Raw genomic sequence first — 25,615 nt, 5'->3', positions numbered from 1 at the left:
TAGTTTACTTTATCTTTAAATCGTTTTAAAATAAATATACCTGTATCACATTGTCTGGAGGATATTTTCTGTCGCCGCTGGAGGAGTCGCGCACGTCACGCCGCGTCAGCGCCGCACGACGACGGCTTTTCAGGTCGCTAAATAAGAAACGGCGGGCGGGACGTCGGACTCCTGCAGCGGCGCCACCTCTTACCCAACTCTGATGAGTTCCACTATGTTGGGAACTCCCCATCAGCTCGACTCATCACGGTGCAAAATCAAGACCTTTAAAAACAAAAACAAAAAAGACATTCCCTTATCTCGATCGTACAATTAAAAAAAATTAAATAACGAACTCCATCCGCCTCCCTGGCCACCACAGTTAACTTCCACAGGAACAACAGACTTCCTGAACCAATCAATACAATACAAAATAAAAATAGGTACAGGGCATATCAACAGGGACACCATAAATAAGGGTATAAAGGGGGCGGGGCAAAGAGCGATACTGCCACGTCACGGCGCCGCCGTCTCCGCGTCTCCGGTACAAACAGAAATGCTTTTATTTTGGAACTCCTCTGGTCCGTCGGCCTCTCTCCTCTCCGATTGTGCCTGGCAGCAACGCACCGTCCAAAGGGGCTGAGGAGAAGAGACGAGGTGGAGGGGCGGGACGGCTGATGCTGTAGATAGTAGTAGTAGTAGTAGTAATAGTAAAGGTGGCGGGGAGGGCGGAGGGAGGGGTGTGGGTGTGGCGGTGCCCCGTAACAGCATGCTAGTCCTGGCTGATTTGTATTTTTTCCAAGTCTTTTGATCGGTGTGGGAGAGATGGTCCAAAAAAAAGCAAGCGCTCTCGAGAACAGCGTCGCTCCGATATGAACGCCGGCGTGGGGACGGAGGACGGGGAGGGAAATCCTTCTGAGAGACACTGGACTCCCCCGCCTCCCCCTTCCCTTCCTCCTCTACACCAGCTGGTAGCCCGAGCCCGACGTCTGGTCGTACTCTATTGTGTACTGCGTGGTCCAGTCCACCGCCACGGGCCGGATCAGACCGCAGCAGCGGATCTCGAAGAAATCTATGAGGTTTCTGATGCAGCCGTGGCTGCAGAGAGAGAGAGAGAGAGAGGACATGCAGTCAGCACCATAGTAACAACTAAAGAGTACCATCACATGTCCTAGGAACTGCTGGTGGCATCATTTAAAGACTACTCCAGCAGCTTAGCACAGGGTTCATACACATTTTGACCAATGGGGTTCCATGACTTTAAACCAAATTTCCATGACCCAACATTTAGCGAAATCTGTGTGTAAACAGTAAAAAGTGAGTAAATGTAGTATTTAAACTAACAATGAGAATACAAAGCATGCAGTAAACCTTAAATGACACAAATGAATGAGACAATAGTTCGATGAAAATAATAAACATTTATATAGATGCCTGTATGTATGCCTGCTTATATTTTGAGTCTTTCTTTTAAAAGCATATTAATTATTTCAAACTCAGCGTAAATGAACGTCATGAACACATGAATATAACACATTTACATGACCTTTACTAAACTTTTGGGATTTTATTTTTTTCAAGGACTTTTCCAGGCCTGAAAATAACCATTTTATAATTCCATGACTTTTCCAGGTTTTCCATGACCGTAAGAACCCTGTTAGCATCACGCTCTTGTCAAAACCGGGCGCCTACACATTACCCGTAGGAAAAATGGACCGCCGAGAGTTCAGTGGGAGGTTCCTCTGACCCAATTGGCGCCGAATCAAGTGATATCACTTGAGGATATTAAAACCTTCAGCTTCAATGCTTTTACTAAAACTCCCGAAATGATGAGATTCAGCTCAGATCACTCACTTGAAGGGGCTTTCGATGGACGTGGCTGTGACTTTAAAGTGCTTGTATCTCCGAGCGTTCATCCTCTCGTTGGTGGTGATTCCCAGAGCTGCGATCTAAGAGAGGTTAAGGCGAAGAGGTCAGCCCACATTTCACAGACGTGAATATCAAGTGCAAAGCGACATTGTGCATCCTAGTTCCCCCAGACCTGGTAGAGCTGACACATGATGAGCACCGCCACCCACATGAAGTGGAAGATGCTGTTGAGGAACATCCAGAACATCCAGGGAGAGCAGGAGGCGATCTGGGTCAGGTAGAGCCAGAAGCCATCCTTGGCGTAACTGGTGGCGCAATGGATCCTCCAGTCTGAGGGAGGAGAGAGAGGCGGTGAGCGGAGGAACGGGGCGAGCGAGGGGAAGGGAGCGGGGTCTCCTACTCACAGGAAATGCAGCCGTATATCATCCAGCAGATCATGCAGAGCAGGAAGAACAGGTAGCCCATGAAGTAGCGGTGATTCCCACTTCCTGGTGAGGAGAAACAAACATGTCAGGACTCATTCCCGTCCCCGCAGCTCAACGCTTTGGTCCAAAGAAAAGTCCAGAAGTGATTCAGAGTGTTGCTTCAACACTGGCTCGCTAGCAACCAGTGAGAGCTTTTAGGACATGTGTTTGTGTTAGAATTCTTTTATAATAATAATACTAAAGGCCCCTGATCCCGTCTGACACACACACACACACACACACACACACACACACACACACACACACACACACACACACACACACACACACACACACACACACACACACACACACACACACACACACACACACACACACACACACACGCGCGCTTCCCTTTACGACTTCATTCTGCCCGCTTCCTTTCCTGCATCTTGTCCTTCTAGCTTTCTCCACTGTGTCGTGTGAACTGACAAACAAGTAAATGAAAACTAGCCTAAACGAGGCCACACTTCATGACGTACTCTGTCAAATTAAGTTGAATGCAATAACCAGACCTCTTCTCCAGACTAAATCTGGTGTAATCTGGATCAGTGCTCATTAACGGTATCCCAGTTTACTCGAGACGTGCAGAAATTCCCTCGGCATATCCTTTTTCCTGCCGTGTACCAGATTAAGAAGAGATTGAGAGCAGGAGTCGGGACACATGTTGCTTCTTGGAGCTGATAAAACGGGGCAATAAAAAAAAGCCACAGCTCTCAGTCGGGGGAAGTGTTTGGAGGCTCGTGAACGTGCGGCGGCGCTGACGTACCGACACAGTTCCCCACCCAGGGACAGTGGTGGTCGAACTTGGCGATGCAGCGGTTGCACACGGCGCAGTGTTTGGACCTGATGGGCTTCCGTATCTGTGAGGAAAAAGAAGCAAAGAAACATGTATTATTATTTCTACTTGACTCTGCATGCATCATCTCGTGAGAGAGAGAGAGAGAGAGAGAGGAGTCACATGTTACCAAGCAGGTGCTGCAGAATATGCTCAGATCCAGGCTGCCCGTCTCTGCCAGCTCCACAATTGTCTGGAGGAAGGAAACGAGAAACAAAAGCAGGACTTAATGGTTTGTTTGAGGCGTGGCAGAAAAATTAACTACCAACTGACAAATTAATCTTGCCGAGTTGTAATTGGCACCGCAACAAAAGACCTGCTGACAGCGCACAAGCTGAGGATCCACTAAACTAAAGCTGCAATGGGATTCACAGTTTCAGACAGTCAGTACTTTGGTTTCTGTTTTGAAGGCGAACATACTTAACATAAAGGGTTTGGATTCTATCTAATCTTTGCTTTTACAGCATTACAGACATTACGTCACCGTGCAAATAAACAAAAGCTGCAAAGACCAGAGTAAAACAAGAGGTGGAAGGGGCTCCTCTGCAGAGAATGGAAAGCTTTGAAGGCTTTGATGCAGAGGCCAGCCGGAGCTGTGCTGGACAATGCCGGGTAAATATAGCTCTTCATCAATCAGGGGCCTGGTGGGAAGAAGAGGCCTCTGTTGTCCCCCATTAGAGTGAAATAATGAGGGCCGGCGCCACCGAGAGGCTGGAGGAGTCAGCCGCCGCCACCTCCTCGCTCACGTTGGAACAAATGTACACACACGAGAAGTACAAGAAAGCAGCATCACTAAGCAGACGCTCCTGCTGCCGGCGTCTTTACCTTTTTCTTCTGCTCCTCTGACGCTTTGATGATTCCCGGGTCGGACTTCCAGGACTTGCCAAAGTTGTAGAACAGAAACACGGTGTTTAACAGGAAGGGCAGGTGGACGGTGGCAAAGGGGAGATGTGCAGCGAGGGTTAAGGAAGACCAACAAACAGCTTCTTCTGCATCTCTTTTGTTCTTTTTACCACAATCAAATCCTACTTACTCTTGAGAATCCTCCTGTTTTTTGCAATGACTTCAATAGAACTTGTCTCATCTCGACTCACCCATTACAGTGACGAGGGAGAGGAAAACTACCAGCACCAACAGACTGTTTATGGGATGCCGTTCCTGGTGTGCAGGCTCTACAGGCACTCGTGCAGGTGTGCATGACTCAGCTAACATCCCACAGGAACACCAGCCAAGTGACACAGAGGCCCAGGACTGTGGAGGCCTCAACACCATTTGTGTGACTGAAAACGGGAAAAGTAGTAGAAACGTTCTATAAATGTGTTTGGATCATATTCAAGGAGTAAAATGAAACACCTGCACTGTTGCTATTACAAGTGTAATGCATGCCAAAAGTGTATGTGGGAGCTCAGCTCGCTGAATCTCACAGGTTTTCAGTGTGAGAAACCATTTGTCGACCAAGTGCACAAGTCAGAGTGATTCATCCGTGAATGCATGAAGAGAACTGGACACAGTGTTGGAGGCAGCACCCCTGTTCATTCCTGTGAAACGTTTGACTTGTGCGTATAAAATCACCTGGAGCTTCTAGGGGCCCATAGAGCCGGCGCACTAGCGTTTCCTGTAACCCGTCCCAATGGCCCCGAGATCCATGCAGCTAGGGGTTGCTAAAAAGTACATCTACACCTCATTATCCATCAAACATTACTTCCATTATTATCTACAATCAAAGTCATTATCCTTTAAATAATACTTTCAGGTTCAGCTGCAAGGAGGAGCTTCTCCTCTTCTATTGAATTGTAAGAGCATTCAAACCATGCCAAATCCAGCCTAGCAGACAATACTAAAGTCCTCTGACGCACATTGGACACACACACACACATGGAAATAACATGCCCCGACACCAACTTTCCTTTCAACCCCCTGATGAGCACTTACCTAGCACCGGCAGAGCAAGAGGCCTCTCTCTAAGTCCCTAAAGACCACATGCAGCTATTTATCTTCAGAAGTATCCCCATAAAGAACCGGGTGTTGACTTAATAAGTGCAACCCTCTCAGAGCTCTCCATTGGTCTGCTCCCTCAGCTGACCAGAGGCGATGCAGAGCGATCGATGCAACGCTTCAGACTAATGGGTTTGAACGCTTCCTCAGGGAGAGACGTGGTCACCGCCCGCTAGCACCCATTTATCTGCTGAAGGCCGAGGGGGGGGGGTTTGACAACAAGAGGGTCCCAGAGAGATTCATCAGTCTGCTGCTGCAGACATACTCTGTCACTACAGTGACATTAATGCTACATCAGTACAGTACTGAACTTCAGACGTTCACCTGCTGGAAATGCATTCATGAGCAAAGTCTAACGAGGAAAATGTGATCAGAGTCTGGGAAGGACCAAAGAAACAACATGCATCATCTTACAGCTCCTCCCATCATCTGATCTGATTTCAACCACAGGCTTGAGGGGGAGGATGAGCTCACAATGGCAGAAAGTGGGTCAGACCTGGATAAAAAGATCCTAACTGGGAGGTGGAAGCTACTGGGCAGTGGTGAGAAAAATCAAAACAGTGATCTCTCACTTTGCCCGTCATGAGCGACGCTGAGGAAAAGGTCACCTCAAACAGTACAAAGTGAAACGTCTCCACTCACATCGGACCAGATCATCGTCAGGGCGCTTCAAACCAGATGTTGATCTTCCAGCCGTCACAACTCAAATTACATTACATTCAGCTGACGCTTTTATCCAAAGCGACTTACATGTTTGCTCTATACACCGTAGACACAGCAACGGTGAGCAATTAGGGGTCAAGTGTCTTGTTCAAGGACACAACGACATGGACTGGCAGAGCCGGGGCGCGAACCACCAACCCTCTGATTGAAAGACAGGCATGCTAACCACTTAGCCACAGTCGCCAAATGAAAGGTTTGTATTCTCGTTCTTAATTCCAAGATCAATAAACCAAGCTGTGGAAAAACCACTTCCCTCGCTGCTTTCAGACGTCAGAATGCATGTGCAAATTCTAAAATGCTTTTCCGTCCGCTGCTCATGCTTTTGTTTAATATGAGAAGTCGGGTGCATCGAGAGTAACCGCTGGTGTCAGGTGCCATTACACCGTTGCAGAGGAAGAGGAGATTAAAAGAGCTGCAGTCAAACCTCAAACGAGAAAAACAACGCAACAACAAACTTCTCCACCTCCGTCAAGGTGAGGCATCATCTAATGAAAACTGTTGGATGTCTATAGACACCTAAATGTATATTTTGGATATTTCATTTCCTTTAGTCTAAACAGAAGACATGTATGGAAGCAAAATAGCCAAAAATCTTAAACCAGTGTACGAAAAACGATGTCTGGCCTTAAAACAAGCATCAAACCATCGAGTCCCACAGTGCTGCTGATGTCCATACCACCCAATTAGCATAAACTTCATAAAAATATAACTCATTTGTATGCACCAGGCAACAAGAACAAAAACCAACTGTCCACCAGAGAGAGAGAGATGTCAGGGACATGACTTTCAACTAAAAGGCAGACAAAAGACACCATTACTAGAAGCAGATTCAGCACAGGGCTTAATGAGGGAAACCGAGAAGAAGAAATGTCTCCGGACGAGAGAGAACCTGCCTGCTGTCAAAGGGGCAACTTTTGATCTGTGTCCAAACAAACATTTACCCGACTGCAGGTTGAAACGTAACCTAACCGCTGCTCTTTGTGGAAACCTGGCTGAGGGAGCAGGTCAGCAGCAGGTCTGTCATTGTGGTGGATTCCTTCTGTCGGCTTTATGTCGAGCAGACACGCCACACACCCACGAAAAACTGTTTTCTTTCTCCAATAAACTCAAGTCAAAGTCGTCCTGCTCTCTCTTCCCGTTAGCGCAGCAGTGAGGCATGAAATCAGATGCCTTCCTCTCACCTCCGGCAATTAGTAGCTTCCGAACAGAAAAGGCAATTCTTCCATTACGGAAACAAAGGAAAGAAAAAGTGAGTCGACTCTTTAGCGTTGCTCCGCTGGGTTCCAGCTGCTGCTACACACTGACCCTCCTGTTCACAGCAACAGGCAAATTACGTGGTCACTACTTTTTCACTTATGCATCACAATGAGATCGCAGTTGTTTCACATAGTTTCCACTCTTTCTGTGGTAGTCAGAGGGCCTGTAACTTCACCTCTGACACAAGTACGTTTACCCTCTGCAACCCAAACGTGATTTTTCTTCTACTTTACAAGTCCATATGTTGTTGAGATCACACTTTTGCCACATTTACAAACCGCACTCACATATTCATGAAATCTCTTGGCGTTTGTTGAGTGACTTGTGCAACTGTTAATAAGCCAAAGATAAATAAATAACCCATTTTAACCGGCATGTGACACACTGCAAGGCTTTGAGTGGACGTCTGTTTTCCAGACAGCGTGTGCCATAAAAACGTTCAGTCTCATAATGCGCAGAACGAAGCTCCACGGGAAGTCATCCCAATTTCGTTTTCTCTTCCCGATGCTGTATTTATGCAGCTTTATGCTAAGCTAGTCGGCTGCTGACTGGAGCGTCGTTGTGTGTCCCGTACAGATCATTCATCTCATCGAACACACACAGCAAGATAAAAGGAATTTCCCCAAAATGTTTGATTGAATAAAACAAAGACGGAAAAGGATATCGTTCCAGAACCAGTAGAACCAGGTGGCGTACATCCAGAACTTGGTGGCCAGGTAGATTCCCAGAGGGAGAGCGCTGTGCATGGAGTGGTCGAAGAAAGCCCTGCAGAGAGACGAGGCAGGAGGAGGAGGGTCAGTCATCAGTGTTCATTACAATCTGCTCGGTTCTGAGTGTTTGTTTTGCCATCGTCCCATTAAATTACAACTTATTTAAGAAGCCACAATTGTCCTGTATTGGGCACCATTCCCACTACAGGCATTACTTGTGTTCAATATATCAAGGCCCTCTCCTGCAGATGTGAAACTGCTCCTCGTAGCACACGATGCAACCCGGGTCTCTGATCCGAGTCCTGCAGACCGCAGCAAAAACAAACCAAACTAAAACCCGCAGTTGGACTCAGTCACCATTGTTTTTTCACCAAGTAGGTATTCCAAGAATGTCAGTAAATAGAAGCCAACACACTGCGTAATGGGTGTTACTTTAGTCACAGAGCTAACAGTAGTAAAGAGGCACAACAAACTATACCAGCAGGACCAGGTGGTGTGTGTGTGTGTGTGTGTGTGTGTGTGTGTGTGTGTGTGTGTGTGTGTGTGTGTGTGTGGACCTTTAGTCTGTGATCCTACTCCTGTGAGAATCTGCCATGACTGCAATTTGACAAGTAAAAATTCCACCGCAAATGATTTAACATGTAATAAGGTCATGTAATAATAAGTTAATAATAATAGTAATTTATGGTACTGTTCGATTGCGGCTAGAACGCCTTGTTAATACACGGGCGTTCGGGAGAGTTAACAGTCTTTTAACTGCAGTGAAAATGTTTTCGAAAGGCTAAACCCAAACCATTATGAACCACCGCAATCCACAGTTCAGAAAATATTCGGAACTGTGGAAATATGGAAAAAGTATTGGCTGTTGTGCAGAGAGAATTACAGAGACGATGACACGTCCGAGGGGAAGAGAAGGTGGAAGCCTGAGGACTAACAGAATGATTCTGTAATTTATTAATAACAATAATCAAAGTTATGAATTTAGCTTCGAGCTATTCGGTACAACCCTCTGACCCAGTCACATGACCACGGGAGCAGGGGAATATGTACATATTATAAACATATGATTAAACCTACATCATACAATAATAGTCATTATATTAAATCTAAATTTAAGACGTACTTGGAGAGGCACTGCACGGTGACCCAGACGCCGGCGTACATGAGGGCCTTGATCAGCCAGGAGTCAATGTCCAGGTCAGCGATGAATCCCACCAGCCAGATGACCAGGAAGGGTGTGGCCAGCATCACCTTCTGCCTGAACTCCTGCAGGAGGAGAGGAAGGAGACAGGAAGGAGACGGTAGAGGGAAGAACAGCAGGGTAGGACGCATGGGAGGAGAGAAGGTAGAAAGATGGAAAAAGACAAAGTATTGGAGGAGACAGAGGACATGAAGATTGATAAGAGACATGCAAGTTGGGCAAGAGATGAGATGAGACGAAAATGGAAAACACAGATGAGATTTTTACAAGCAGGAAGGAGTCCCGTTGAGCTTCGGGTGGCTACGGGTTTTGTAAAAGTAAAAATACGTCCTGTAATTCCTATCAGCCAGGGTAATGAATCACGACCATAGACATCTCTCCACTGGCTGATCAGAAACAGTGTACACGTTTACAATAGTGAGAGCGCAACCAGCACTTTGCTTTGAATATTATTATTAAGAGTTATCAGAGAAATCCCCACGAATTCAAAGGTTCATGGTTAAAAAAAACAAGCAAATAAAGTGTTTACATGAATCAAGCATTCCATCTTTTTATAGTAATTTGTATTAAATCAGATTTGTCTCAGATGTGGAGATATAAAGAAAGGAAAGCAGCAAACCAAACAAGTTAGATGTATTCTACAAATCTACACTACGGCACTGGGGATCTGAACTAAAAAGGAGAGGCATCAATTCTAGTAACGTTTCTACATGCTAACTTAATGTCTCGTTCTAAAATGTACCTTCAGTAGCTAATAATATCCCAGCAGACAAGTGGAAAGACAACAAGAGTTAGAAACAACAACAAGGCTATGCATGCACGACACAATTTCTGGAAACAAAATGCGCATATAAACATTCTGAGACAGAAACAAACCATGTTTAACGCCTGCAGGTAAATATAGTTTTAAAAGTGTTCAAAGAGGTTATTTATCAGGATGCATGTCTATTATCCAACACTGTGGCGGCTGGACGCTATAAAAGTTGTCCCAGTGGTTTCCGGTATTTCAGACATAACCCGTCATTTAAGAGTCATCTCCTTCCTGTCAGACTGTCTGACTGTGTGTGTGTGTGTGTGTGTGTGTGTGTGTGTGTGTGTGTGTGTGTGTGTGTGTGTGTGTGTGTTTACCTTGTCCATCTTCAGTCTTTTCAGGTAGGACGGGCTGTCGTAGCCTTTGGCTTGCCACGCTTCCTGTAAGTGATTGATCATCCAGACGTTCTTCCTTTGCTTGGCAAGATCTAGCGGTGTTTCGCCCTAAAACACAAAAAAACACAAGAACGGTCTATAAAAATGAATCAAAATACTACGGCAGTTCAGGTACAGGAAGACAGCGGCACACCTTGATGTTCTGTGCGTCGACGTTGGAGTTGGCGTCCAGCAGCAGGCTGATGACCGTGGTGTTGCCGGCCAGCACGGCCCAGTGCAGCGCCGTGTTCTTGTGGTATTTGTCGCCCAGGTTGACGGAGACGTTGAAGGTCAGGAGCAGCCGGGTGGGATCCACACTGTTGCACAAGGGAGGGAAGTCAGGTCAAACTAACCGGCTCCACATGAGGACGAAGATAATCACAAACAATAGGACAGTTGGAAAAGTTAAAGATTTGAATCCGACTGATATCTAAAACTTTAAAACCAAACTCCATTGGTTTAAAAGGGACAGGGTGTAGGATTTGGTGGCATGCAGCGTTCTATCTACTACTACTCTTATTATTATTATTACTACTACTACTACTCTTATTATTATTATTACTACTACTACTCTTATTATTATTATTACTACTACTACTCTTATTATTATTACTACTACTACTCTTATTATTATTACTACTACTACTCTTATTATTATTATTACTACTACTACTACTCTTATTATTATTATTACTACTACTCTTATTATTATTATTACTACTACTCTTATTATTATTATTACTACTACTACTCTTATTATTATTACTACTACTCTTATTATTATTATTACTACTACTACTACTACTCTTATTATTATTACTACTACTACTCTTATTATTATTACTACTACTACTCTTATTATTATTACTACTACTCTTATTATTATTACTACTACTACTACTACTCTTATTATTACTACTACTCTTATTATTACTACTACTCTTATTCCTCTTACTACTACTACTCCTCTTAATACTACTACTACTACTCCTCCTACTCCTACTCCTCCTCTTACTCCTACTCCTCCTACTCCTCATACTCCTCATACTCCTACTCCTCATACTCCTACTCCTCATACTACTACTCCTCATACTACTACTCCTCATACTACTACTCCTCATACTCCTCTTACTACTACTGCTGCTTCACAAGCGTGTCGGAGAACTATGTGGCATTCAGGTAACGTAAAAACGCAAAGATATTCAGTTTACTATCAAGTATGACAAAACAAAGCATCACATTTAAGAAGCTGGAACCAAATGATTTTTTCTTAGCTTGAAACAGCAGCACATTTCAACTGCTAGAAAGCCATCAATGTCATTCGAAAACAATCCATTGAAACTTGTGAGCATCGGATTTAATTCCTTACATTTAAAGAACTTCTTAATCAGTACCTCATTTGTTTTCATGAATTTAAATGTGTTGCTGCTAATGGGTCAATAAGGACATCTTTACATGAAGGCCCAGAAATAAAAAGCTGATTAGGGAATGTTCAGATGAAGCGGACTTGTTTCTGTGTTTGGGTGAGGAAGCTGCAGTCAGCAGAAACAAGCTTCAGCTTGCTCGTGGTAAAGTGATTGAAATTAATCCCTGAGCTGTCGCAGCAACACGCACAAACTACACACAAACTACACACCTGTGTGTCCTGTAAGCCGCCCACATCAGAGGAGTCATGCCGTTCTGATCCATCATGTCCACGTCCTGATACAGAGGAAAGAAGAGTCAAAAAAGAAGCAATGGGGCTCCCCCTACTGGAGAGCACTGGTGCAAATGATATCAAAACACAGACTTGGTGGCTGACAACCCAAATGATTTCCTACCTGTCCCTTGGCGATGAGGTAAGCCACGATGGAGGTGTGGCCGAACTGCGCGGCCAGGTGAACGCAGCTGCAGCCCTCGCCGTCGATCAAAGACGGGTCGGCGCCGTATTTCATGAGCTGCACCACCATGGATAGATGGCCTTGCCTGGGAGGAGATGAGCGCAAAACAAAAGGAAAACGTCATTAACTACTCAAAGAACAACATCTTTTAAAACGAACAGCGGTGTGCTCTGATGTCCTTTGAGCTTCAGTTCATGTCTTTCTGCTGCAGAGCGCTTTGCAGTTGGGTGAAAATAGCCGGGACAAATAACTCCCGTCTTTCTCCTGAGGTTTGGGGTGAAGGTGGCCGAAGCCATTTCTTAATCACACATTTAGATGCCGAGTGAGCGCCCAGGCTAAACGCAACAGTCCAAAGATCAGGGTCTCATTTACTCCGGCTGTTCTTAAACTGCCATATTTGCACATGAAATATGTCCAAAAATCGAGAGACTAACTCGCCGTCTGCTCTCAAAGGTCACTGACGGGTGGAGGGAGACACATGACTCCTGAGTGAGAGTGTGTGTGGAAGCCCGTGTGTCAAATCTATCAATAATTCAGGACGCTGTCTGCTTAGGAGATGTGTTACATTATGACTGAGTGACCAGGACAAAAAGGAATACGACCCTCAATCTAGCCCAGTCATAATTGTGTGTTTGTAGGAGGGATTCACAATGAGACACACAGAAAAATGAGAATGAATAACGATTCTAAAATGTTCTGGCGACCACGATCGGGAAGCTAATAACCAGATTCAGTTGCTTTCTGTTATAACGATTAGTGAAATAAACGAAAGGAAACGTTTTATTGTCACGGCATGAATTACATTTAAAAAAATAATAAATAAAGGCTCTGTGGATTCCATGTGTCCACCGAAAGGCAGATGTGTCATCTGCAGTGAGTGTGTGTTGTCTGCAGTGAGTGTGTGTTGTCTGCAGTGAGTGTGTGTTGTCTGCAGTGAGTGTGTGTCACCTGGTGGCCCAGTGCAGAGGTGTGGAGTTCAGGTCTCCTCCCAGCTGGTCCACTGCGCCGCTCTTTGATATGTAGTACCTGCACACACAAACACAACCGTCAGGTGGAACTTTACGGCGCTTCCATTCATCCGAGAATCTCATTTTGATAATCTAATCGAGGTGTGGGCTGCACGACTGGTTTGAAAATCTCAAAAGGATGAGATTGTTGGCGGTTCTTCTGAGAAAAATACTCGGACCTGACGTCCCAAAAACTAATTTTGCCGCCAAACATACTCTGGTTCCGTTTCATGTGATTGTATATTGAATATATCTTTAGGTTATGGGTAATTTCAAGATGTCAATTCAAGATCTAGGAAAGTGTGATGAGTATTTCAACGTTTTCTTCCCTTAATTTTCACAATTTTATAGACTAAACAATCAGTTGATCATTTGAGAAAATGATGACAATACGGATTTTTCTGTGTGCTGTTAAAAAGCAGCACTAAAAAGAGACAGATTTCTCCACAGATGATCCGTCTCAGACATTACTGCCAGGACACGGTGAGTTAGAGAAAACGTTAAGTTGCCCACTGAACCTTTAATACTCAACTTGAATATAGAGTACATATAACATTACTACCTATTTTAAGCAGTAAGAGTTGCTGGACAGAGGCCAGCAGTATTTACTGAGGAGAACATTTCTGATGTCTTCACACCTTAATACATTTAATCCATTTACAACATCAGCCAGTTCATTGCTAACCGCGTTAACCCTGTTTTCGCTGAGCGACCTGAATCAGGCTCGTTTACATCTCAGATCCACTGCTTCCTCTGAAGGGCTCAGTGGTTATTCAACAACAACAAAGTACACAGGAAAAGCTGTCCAAGCAAAGACAATTGTGTGTATAAATGTCAGCTGCCACATTTATATTTTGTCTATGTAACTTTCTTTCTTTGCGGCCTGCTGGCTGAGCTCACTTCATCCTGTCATTTTCTGCTTCACATTTCAAACTCTCTCTCGGGAACTGATCTAGCCAGCTGAACGCACAACAAGTCCCTAACCTCTTTGGCGCCACCGACTTCCTACAAAACGTGACTGACTCACTTGACCAGATCTATCCTGTTGTTGATGGCGGCCCAGTGGAGCAGCGTCACGTTCTCTTTGTCTGGCTGCCGGACATCGAAGCCGGCCTCCACCAGCTCCCTGCAGCGCTCGAAGATGCCGTACCTGAGGAAGAGGAGGAGGATTAAAGTCTCAGATGAACATAGAACACATAAAACCACACACACACACACACCTCAAATCCAAACCACATAAATGTGTTGTTGTCTAGTGTGGGATCCCACACAACGCTTCAGTTGTCTTATGAGGAAACATTTCCACGTTTCTCCTCTACGTTCCCTCATCATTTTCTGAGCTTGTGAATGACTTCTTCAGCATATAGATAGATATATGCTTTATTATACGCCGACTCAGATAACCACAGTTGAAAACACGGCGTGGTTATATCCGGATTCAGAATATGTGAATCTTATAAATAAACGTAAAGTAAGTATATGTGAAGATGTTGCCCTCCAGGAATAATGTCACTTTTTTTTAAAGATTTAAGAGCATGAAATGTTTGATATATATCGAGTCCAATTGTTAACTAAATTAGAACATAAATTCATTCTGATGATACGTTGTGAATTTGAAGAGGTCGTCACAGTTCCACGCTACAGTTTGTATTTTACATAAAAAGTTATAACCTTCCTGAGACTGACCAGTCTAAATGATGACTGACGAAACCAAACAAATCCATTCATCGCTTCTTGAGGTTGCATCAAAATCTGACGATGTGACCGAAAGAGCCCAAAGCTCATCTTGATGTCATTGTGAGACAACACATAAGCCCCACATACACATATATATTAGGGCTGCAACAACGAATCGATAACATCGTTAAAAATTGATTATCAAAAGTGTTGGCAACGAATTTCATTATCGATTCGTTGTGTCGCGCGATTATTACGCCGGGCAATAAGTCGCGGAGAAAAAAAAAAGAGCAGAGCAACTGGCCGGCCAGCGTTTCTGAGATTGGAGTGAGACGCGAGAAAAGCTGAGGTCGTGATCTTCTCAAAAATAGAAGATCTTTGAGGAGTCGAGTCTTGGCCAATCAGCGTCTTCATGTTCCTCAAACTTGTTTTTAATGGAAGCTACTAGTCAGCTTGCTATCGCGTTAGCTAACGTGTTTGGGTTGTGTATTGTCGTTAAAGTTCCGTTATGTTCCGTTACAGTTCAGTCTTGCTTGTAAAAAAACGTAACGTGATGAAACATGCCGTAACCCCCCGGTCTGGTTCAGTTCACGCTGTCACTCGTTAACGTTAAACCGGCACACCGGCGGATCTGGCTGCAGGTTTTTGTTTTTTTTTCCTCAAAGTAGAATGAAGCAAATCACGTCGTTGGGCTTAGCCAACAACGTGACGTCGTGGTCATAAGAGACCCAGAATGAAAGAGTTTAAGGAAGAGGACGCTCTATACGGAGCAGTACAGCTTCCCTCTGTCCAGTATTTCATACATATTGATAAAGCAGGGTATGTAAATGCAGCCTCTGGAGGGATCAATTACAGTAAAAAGGGCTCACATTTGGCAGATGTAAAGTATACATGTGTATGTTTTTAGTGTTAGTCCATTTTGTTGTTTTAATTAACAGCTCAGGGATGTTCAAGGAGCAACCAGTTTGTGCACTTTCTGAAGATGTTTTGCACTGTCACTTCTGTTTTTGAATAAAGGGTTGGAAAATGTTTTATCCGATTCATCGAAAAAATAATCAACCAATTAACGATTATTAAAATAATCGTTAATTGCAGCCCTAATTTATTTATTTATTTATTTATATATATATATATATATATATATATATATATATATATGTATATATATATATATATAAGATCCACTCACTGTGTGGCTTTGACGATGTCCCAGTTGCTGTAGTCGTCCACATGGTTTTTACGGCTGACGGTCTCAGTGTAGCCGTGGTTGTAATGACTCTGGGGTTTGATTTCCTGAAGAGGACAAGAGAAAGAAACAGAGATAAAGTTAAGATTGTTAAGGTTATGCTGCTTTATTAGATCATGCGCACAAGAACGCCTTGGCATGTGGGACGCGGTTGCAGGTGTGTAATGTAATATATATATGTCATTCTGGTCATTCTGTGCCATATCAGACAGAGGTTTTTGTTGACATTTTAACTTTGTTTGAACCCTTTGTGCTATTTAAAAAAAAATATATATATTTTTAGGATGGATTTTAAGAATTGCACTATTTTTTAGGGAGTGTTTTCATGTTGCCATTTGCACGACGACCTTTACACACCAGGTAGGGCTGTCGAGGTGAAGGATTTTTTTTACTTCCTTGATACATATTTCTGTGCTGTATAAATGAGCTTCATTGTAAGTCTAGTATTATGGTAAGTGTTGCTCTTTGGACACAGATGTTTTAAAACTAATGAAATACTGAACAGCAATTTTGAGTCGCTTTGCTATAGAATATATGCAGACATTTTTTGTAGCCTAAATCGTGATATAACAGCAGAGTAAAAGGTGACAGTGACGGGCGCAGCGTTTTTCCCAAAGGTGACTTTTTTTTTTACTCTGCAGTCAGAAAGAAACGCCTACAGTGCAGCTCTCTGCGCCGAATAGACGCAGAGCATCTCACTACCATTGCAAAGTTAGGAAATAAGGAAAGAGTGAACATGGCGGTTGTGGCGGCTGCTTGCCATCCCCTGCGTTTGGCTTGTCAACAGCCCTGATACCTGGGGGAGTTCACGTGTGATGAAGGCCTGACAGGACATGAAGTTCAATGCAATCCCTTTAATCGTAAAATGATGAAATACAAAACATGTCCACTGGGTTGCTTAGCTGGAACACCTCTGTGCTTTAAATCTCCAGCACTGTATCCTGTGAAGCAATTTATGCTCGGCCTCGTCCCTTAAATAACATGCTTACGCCCACAGCAGCAAAGTCTACACAGGATCACATGACACGCTGGGCGGAGCTACGGTGACAGTTATGTGATATCACCAAAGATTATGAACTTTGAACAATGATAAAGGCCAATTGTCCTGCCGACCGGTGCAACAAAACTGAAGGGAGAGTGAATCAGTCGAGCCTGAACCCACCCACAACGTGAGTGTGTTCAGGCTGGCAACATAGGAGAGAACACCTGAGTGGGTGTGAAGGGGCTTTATGACTAGACGTCCACAGCTTCCAAAGGTGTGTGTGTGGGTGTGTGTGTGTGTGTACAAAGCCGTTGTGAAGCTCAAGGTGTGGAGCTCCGACCGCCGGCATCTTGGCGGTGACTCCACAGAGAAATGGCACTTTCACTAATGATGCATGAACTAAATATTATTTAAATTGGGTGAGTTTCATAGAGATCTCTGAGTGGAACGGAGATTAGCTATAGAGACCAGGCTGTTTTAACATGGCGGTCTCCTGGTTGACCAGCCTCAGCTGGAACTGTAGCTTTTGGCTTTATTTTTCAGCACCAGAGAGATTGCCTTTGTGCACTAATGCACAAGAGCGCTCCGATAAGCTCAGGGCCGTCACCATTTTAGTCAGCGAGAATCATTCAGAGAGCAAAATAATATTATTGTACAAGATGGACACGCTTGACTGAACGACTAGATTGCGCCCCTGGTGATGGCCTCGCTCCAAGACGACGCAATAAATGATCACGCTATTTAAAAGAGGGAAATAAAGGATACGGGACCAAAACAAAGACGGGCTGCTCGAGTCCTGTTGCTGCTGAAGATCTAATCTGTCACACAGATGCGGCGACTGTGCAACTCGCATTCAATTAGCCTCCATGGCAACGTCACGGACAACAGTAATCATCCTCCATCACCCGGAAACGATGCTGCGTGTGGTAACCACAGAGCTCCCACACGGCCCTTTTGCCATTCGGACTTTCTGGTAAAACTGTAGTCTGGTGCTAGTTGTATATTAAAATGAACAAAAAATACATTCATACAAGTTTTTTGGAGTCTCTGTCTTAATACCCTGTTTTCGCAAGAAATGATGTGAAATTACAGAAGCAACACACACCAGTAATACACCAGTTTCCTCACGGCTTTAAATAAACCACCTAACCAACATATTATGCCATGTCTGGATATCTACACAGCAAAGTGACGTGATGATGTCAGACCTCAAAACCACCTCTAAATCTCAACTCTACATTTGCCCCAACATGTCAAATAAATAAAACCAGATCAGATTTCTTCACCCTCTTCACTTTTTCTGGTGCGTCTGTTACCCAACGCTGGATTTACCTGAACACCAAAGCATTAAAAATGATCAGTTGTAAGGAGGAGATGAGTATGAATGTTGCTGTGATACTACAGGGGAGGAAAACAGAAGCTAAGATGAAGGATTTTATTTCAGAGAGTGAACACGACTGAGGAGGAGGAAGAACAAGAAGGGTGTAAAGTCTGGGTTTTGAAGGTGACCATCGAAAAAGCTGCCAAAGCTGCCAAAGCTGCCAGGAGGCGTTCTTACTTTTCACAGCCAAGATTTGGTAATTGGCAAATCCATACAATCTGTTTCAACTACCCCATGTGCTGCTATTCAGGCTAGAAAAGGCTGCCAAAGAAAAGTGAGAGTAGCTCAAGTATCATCGTGACTGTGCTGAGCCGTTTTCCTACGGCGGACTGACAAACAGGAAAAATGTGTTTTCCATCTGGATATTCCATTGAGGGAGGAAACGTTCTTTTCAGAAGACGTCCTGGCTCTAAACCCTAACTGTTGAATCACCGTCTCCATCTCAACCGTCCACAGAGATGACCTTTGACCCCTCACCATTCAGTCACCCAGCCCATTCATTATCTCCTGCCATCTGAAAAGCTGATGATGGCATTTGCAACTGTATTGATGTGTATTCCTCCAGACTGGGGATGCACCGATACCATTAGCGATACCTGAGCTTTGGGTGTTGGCCGATAACGGGTACCGATCCGATATCAGTGTGGTCATCAGTTATCACTTCCTGGTTAATCCAGCACGTGACCTGGAGCCACAGCAGGAAACAGGAGCGTTAGCAGCCTGGAGATGTTGTTCATCACTACATGTCGGCCGGTGAAGCGATATAGATGTATATAGTATATATACACACATATACACGCTAGTTTAATCTACTTTATCATGCCAAGACTCCATATTATCACTTAACTGCCCAGATATTCATATCTGACCAAATTATAGATCCTTTGTCGATCCCATATATATTTACTGCATACATTATAGGAATATTCAAATTTATAATTACATTTTACGAATATAAAGGGCCGAATATGAAACATTAAAAGACGAATAATCAGCAAAGATGGACCACAGTTAAGCCTAGTTTATGGTTCTCCGTCAGGTCGACGGCGTACCTACGCCATAGCTACGCCGTCGACCCCTACGCCGTAGCCTGACGCGCACCTCCAAAAAATCCTAACTACACGTCGCGTTGACGCGGACCGTAAGCGCTGTGATTGGTCCGCTTAGAACGTAATTTCCGGCAGTTGCTTTTTCCCAGCCTCGACCGGTTTAGTGGTCGTACAGACCACCTCCGCAAACGTCTTCTCTGTCGCCTGCGCTTCAACATTTGCAATATAAGCATTTGCTCTTCAATATTGATGAGCTCCAACTTTAATGCAGCCGCTCCAACTTGGTCGCCATTGTTTACTGTGCCTGGAATTCGGCTATAACCCCTGAAACCACACAGCTACACAGACACACCCCCCTGGCGGCATGGCGGTTAATTGCAGAGCAACGCGGTCCCTCGACGCAGAACTTCGAATGCTCAACGACGGCGTCACGTCGTCGACGTGACGGAGAACCATAAACTATGCTTCACAACCTCCAACCCAGAATCCAAGATTTAAGAGAAAAATACAAAAATGTGAAACCTTGGCTCAATAAATATTACGACATCAAAGTTCAGATGATCGCCCCTCATGTGGCAATGTCAGTATGTTCCCAGTAAAATCGAACAACACCACTCATACAAAGATAGTATAATGAAATCTGCAGAGGACACCAGTAGCCACCAGAACTCTGTTCTCTGCAACAAATATTGAGCCGCTTAACAAATAGCTCTTAACTGTGAGGGGTGAAAACAAAGCTGTCAATTTACTGCAAGGTTTGTGAGACAATTAAAGGGAAAGTTAGCTCAAATTATGTGACAACATTCCTAATTTCCTCATATTTGAACGGTCACAAAAATAACTGATTATTGAAAATGGCGTTTGCTGTCAGATTAATTCAGTTTTCTCCTCTTAAATATACACCTGCATGCAACAAATAGACGGGCAGCTTTGATGATATTCTCAACACGTTCCACTTCAGCATTGATTTTAGGTTGGAACGTCATCTGGTCGGCTTGGTCAGTGGGACATATGGCAAACACTCCTCGGGGGAGATGAGGTCACGTGTCTTCAGCCAAAATGTTACACAGCGCCATGTCTACAAAATGCATGTTGTGTCGGTTTACAATCGGATCACTAGTAGTGGTAATAGTCACAGCTACAGGAAAATACGAGTGACCAATTCACAGTTTAGAATCAACATCAAAATCAGGACCACAAAAATGTAATGACAATAATTCCAATCACTGCATCTGCAATGCCTACTTTGCTGAGACTAGATAGCACTGTTAGTGTTCTTCCTCTCGCTGGCTCTGGTCATAGCTCAAAATCTGATTCGATCTGAAACGAGAGCCAATCGAGGGACTAATTCAATACTCTAGGCACAGTTTACGTCCATGGATCGGGAGGAAGCAGAGGGGGAAACACTATTTTTGCAAGGGGAACAATGAAAAAACGATCTCGGGAAACAGAATGCACATTATTTTCAGTTTGTAAAGTATCAAATCAAGTGCCTGAGCACGTGCCCCACTTTATGTGCCTTTTATGGAAGAACACTCATTTGCATTTTCAAATGAGATCGGGGGAGAGCCGCGGATATTTGTCTCTTACGTTCCTCAAGAGGAAATGTTTGCATTAGACATGCTGAGAAGGAAACGGTATTGGTCCTCCTGAGCATGCAGCTAAACTTCTGATGCTCTAAATTCAGGTGCCTCGTGCCTTCAGCCTCGCTCTGCTCTCACTACTCTACCCAATGACCCAGATTTACAGCAGCACCCTGCTCAAAGAGGAGCAACTTTAAGGCAAGCAATATGAGGCAAAATACACAAAATCTATGATGAAGCTACCACTGTCGGACACATTCTTTCAATATGACATATATATGTGCAGCCAAAAGGTTTTGAATACACTGGAGCTCTGCAACTCTAAACTCATGGCAGAGAGTTTGCCTTTTGCAAGATTGGGTGAAAATGAACATTGTGCCAGTTGGCGGTGCTCAGACTAAATGCTGCGTGACACTTGTGTTTATATATTTCATTTGAATAACTAGGTTTCTTCTTGGGTTTTTAGAGGGCTTAGGTGCGATGCAGCCGTTTTGTTTTGAGGGGGATCCTCCTTTAAGAACATTTGAAGGATTAAACTAATTACTTTTACATAATGTTGGACAATTATTAGCATTACTTGAGAAACAACCCAAAAAGCTTTAAAGACAATAGACTATAGCTGAAAAACTATTGTATCATCTACACGCAACGCATTTAATTTTTCTGGCAATGTTCGCATTGTAAAATCAGATTCTGTTAATCAAACGAGCAGATTCAGAAAACTGGACAACAACCAGTTGTGGCCGGGCATTCTGACACCAACAATGTCCACACTGACGCTTTAGACAAGGCATAAGCACAGTTATGGTCTTGTATATAAAGTGTCAACAAAATCCCATATACTGTTTCTCTGATCTACAATTTGAGCAGATTGAAAATGTAGTATTTAAAGCCTTTCCTGCACAACAGGGGTCAATTACATAAAAAACATTGTGTGTATTAAACGTCAGTGTGTTTGTTTGTGTATGCTATACCAAGCACTGGCTCGGCCTCTAACACTGAATCCAGACTAGACTACTCCACTAAGTTGGCCTAAAGTTTGCTCACTTCCCAGCCAGGTTGAGCTGTAATGAAAGAATCACTAACAATTCATTGTGTCAGGGGAACAAAGAACAGATTAATTAGGAGAACCATTAATTAGGAGATCCCTCTCTCTCTAGTATAACTAAACTGAAAATGTCGAGGAGGAAAGAACTTCAACAGTCAGTTTACATCTGAATGTCATAGTATATATTGTATAATACTGAGGAAAATGACATGGTGCACACACATGTAAGACCAATTACCTGGTATAAACAGATCAATTCAGGTATTACAGATTTGCAGTTTATCCATTTTAGAAAAGCTGTAATCTAGAAATGACTTGTGATTAGAGTCTTCAGAACACACTGAACATTTTACAGCCACAGGGTGTACTAAGAAGCATGTCACGCATATCTAACTAGTGTTTGATCCCATCATTAGACTGCTTTCACACGCTTCAACTGTAGTTCCATAAACCCAACTGCCAAACCACAAAAGGTCTGAATACATACATTTTCAGCTCACTCAACACCTTCACTCTCACGTCCACACCTGCTGGTCACTCTTTGTCTCTCATGATTTTATTTTACAAGTCAGGTGGTAGGTTAAATAAAAAAATGTTTTTGTCAATATTAACATTAAATCAAATTATCTGCCAGATACATTTGTTCACCAGAGTAAAGTCCAACCTGCATTCAACCTAGAAAGGGAGGGGTGTTAGCGATTCAGATAAACTTTTGTGGATATACCTCACTGTTTCTGTTGTAAAGTGGCATTAAGTTTCACTGCAGCATCCAAGGTAGAAACAGTGCTCATATTCTCAAAAAGAAACAAGGCTGTATCTCAAGTTATAACCACCAAACTTACTGTAAAATAAAGAAATGTAGAATAATCTCACAAACTACTGTCTTCACTTGTCTGATTATCCTTCCTTTGGGCAAACTAAACTGAACATATTAACTTACAGTAAGTCTTTACACGTGCAGCCTCATGGACCACATTGTCCAATATGGGGTCACGGGTGAATCGAGAGCCAATACCGCAGTTAATAAAAAACAACAACCAGGCTGTGTTGAGTATGCAAAACCTAATGAAACACACCTCTATCCAGAACCAGTGCACCTGCATTGATGCTCAGTAGCAAGGCACATCACTATGTGCACATAATGTAAAATGAAAAAGGATATATAATATAAATATGAAACAAAATGGTCACAACAGCCTATGTGGCCCTCTCATTTAAGTTGTATGGTATACCATAACCTCCAGTCACATGAAACGTGTAGTAAAACATAATAAAGAGGTAACTTAGGCTCAATTAGGTTCACACCTTCCTGCTAGCTAGGTGTCATTAGCAGACAATGTTGAAATGAGTCGATGTCCGCTACATTGTAATGTATGCATTAAGTCATTGTTCGAAGGAAAATGATTAAGACATTCTCCTTTATGGTTCATTTCAACCCACGTGTTTATCTTGATTCGTATCCTCAGCATAACGACGTACAACAGCATTATGACAGAAATGACGGACGCTAGCTAACGTTACCAGACAAATGGTCAGATGACGTTAAGGCTCCTGTAAACCCGCTGTCACGTCAGGTTAGCTCGCTGACAGCGACTGCAAAATGTCGAATATCGTTTACAATGATGTATTTCATTCGTGGCTGTTTATTTAAAACGTATTATGATTGGCGACTGGACATCCCAGTGTATTGTAGCCCTGTACACTTGACCCCACTGCTACATCAGCGCAGCTCCGCTAACGTACAAAGCTAACGTCGTACGGTGGAAGGATTATAAGCATTAACGCTACTTTTTCCCATTACAGACTTAAGCACACAGCTTACAGTTTCGTGTGCTAGCAGCAGGGTGTCGTCGCTACATAAAGCACCACCTAGCATAACGTGAACGTTAACAGGAACATCTGCCCATCGTTTCCTCGCTATGCAGCAGGAGGAGGGGGCTAGCGTTAGCATCGTTAGCTTCCTGCCTCCCCCCACCCCCCCACCGTTGGTCCTGCAGGGGGCATCGGAGTTTCCCGAAAAAGCTCGGCAAAAAACCACAGCCACCCACGCGCAGACTGGCGCAGCGCGTTTTATCTATGTTTATGTGTCCGCGCGAAGGCGTGAAGTCCAGGGACCATACCTCGGGATGGAGAATAGGGACGCAGCCAGCTTCTTTCTCATATTCCTCCATAGCGTCGGCCATCTTGGTGGTGATGTTCGCAGAGCATTGTGGGAAACAAGAGGCTGCGTGTAGGGGGGAAACAAACAGAGGAGGAGAGAGAAGTCAAAAAGAAAAACACAGATGGAGGACAGGCCACACCACACAGAATGTCACATAATCACAGCACAGACGTCGTCATATCTACTAATATACATATATATATATATAATATACAGATTTATATGTGTGCTTCACATTCAGTTGCATGCATTGTTATTGTAAATACTACCTCACAGGTTCTATGTGAGAATGGCCTGATGTAGCCTATGTCACCTGTCACTGTAAGGTCATGGTGGACAGGCAAGAGAATATGGAAAATATGTACTCTGGTTACATGACGGGCAATGTTGGGTGCAGAGAAGACAAGACGAGTGGTCGAAAAAGGCCCATGGTGCAGTTTACCCCCTAAATTAGTTGGTGTATCTGCAAACAGCTGAGTCAACCAAAACTGTCTCTACAGAACATAGTGAAAGAGTTGTTTTAAGTCATGTGATTAATGATTTATGTATTGTGTGTCTGGTATGTCATCAATCTTATTTTTATTTTCATTGCATGCCCATGCTGATGTTATTTGTGAGCAAAATCTTAAGCCCAAATAGAATATATTAGTATTATTTTTGGTTTAACTACAAGAACAATTTATTTGTTATGAACATGAACAAGTGATTTTTTAAATGTTTTGATAAGAATACCGAATCGAATAAATACCATTAAAGATCCCGACATGGTTCTCCAGTGTTTATGTTCATAAGAGAACCTCCATAAGGACAGACATGGGTGACATCTGACATTTCATAAGAAAGCCAGAAGCAGCCAATGGAGATCATGGACCACATTGCAGTTACTGATTTGTGCCTCTAGATGTTCTCCACGTCCCATCACACTTTACTAAACCTATACCTCCATCAGCCGCTGGATGTCCCTCTTTATCCAAGCAGCATGTATGCAGCTCGTTGACTGAAGACAACTGTAGTAATACTGTACAGTTTATAAACCTACATGTCATTTTTTATTGTTTCATTGCAATATTACCAAGGGAACTTTAAAAGATGTAAAAAATATGTACACCTATGATATGATACCACTGATAGCAAGTTGACCACAATGAATCCCATATGCTGATTATTTAAGTGATATTATATAACCCCACATACACAAATATAATTTCAGCAAAAATGAATTTCATTACACTTAATGCTTAAATTGCTGCATTTAGTTAATGAATTGCTTACATTAATCTACCCAGAGAAGAGGGCCATAATGGCAATCCCTGTACTGAAATACCTACATAATTAATAATTAATATCCAGAATTGGTAGTGTTCAGCTGGACTGCGT

At 43.4% G+C, this 25,615-nt stretch overlaps 1 protein-coding gene across 2 annotated transcripts; it reads right to left on the bottom strand.

The window, feature by feature from the left end:
* Positions 1-938: 938 nt before the first annotated feature.
* Positions 939-24,260, bottom strand: zdhhc17 (zDHHC palmitoyltransferase 17; the record flags this gene model as incomplete). Of its 2 annotated transcripts, none has more annotated exons than XM_079236415.1 (17): positions 939-1,077; positions 1,834-1,928; positions 2,021-2,178; positions 2,253-2,336; positions 3,085-3,178; positions 3,284-3,346; positions 3,979-4,103; positions 7,775-7,893; positions 8,962-9,104; positions 10,168-10,293; positions 10,379-10,541; positions 11,861-11,925; positions 12,045-12,189; positions 13,053-13,130; positions 14,139-14,261; positions 15,978-16,081; positions 24,198-24,260. In XM_079236415.1, 17 exons carry the CDS (start codon positions 24,258-24,260, stop codon positions 939-941), a joined length of 1,887 nt encoding a protein of 628 aa, XP_079092541.1. The 2 variants fall into 2 exon arrangements, with proteins under 2 accessions (XP_079092541.1, XP_079092542.1); XM_079236416.1 differs by having other exon boundaries at positions 7,793-7,893.
* Between the last annotated feature and the right edge of the window lie 1,355 nt (positions 24,261-25,615).

Source organism: Taurulus bubalis, assembly GCF_910589615.1.
Source record: "Taurulus bubalis genome assembly, chromosome: 20".
In the NCBI taxonomy this organism is placed as follows: Eukaryota; Metazoa; Chordata; class Actinopteri; order Perciformes; family Cottidae; genus Taurulus; species Taurulus bubalis.
Note: the sequence above shows the minus strand (reverse complement) of the source record. Positions and strands in the feature narration are given on the sequence as shown.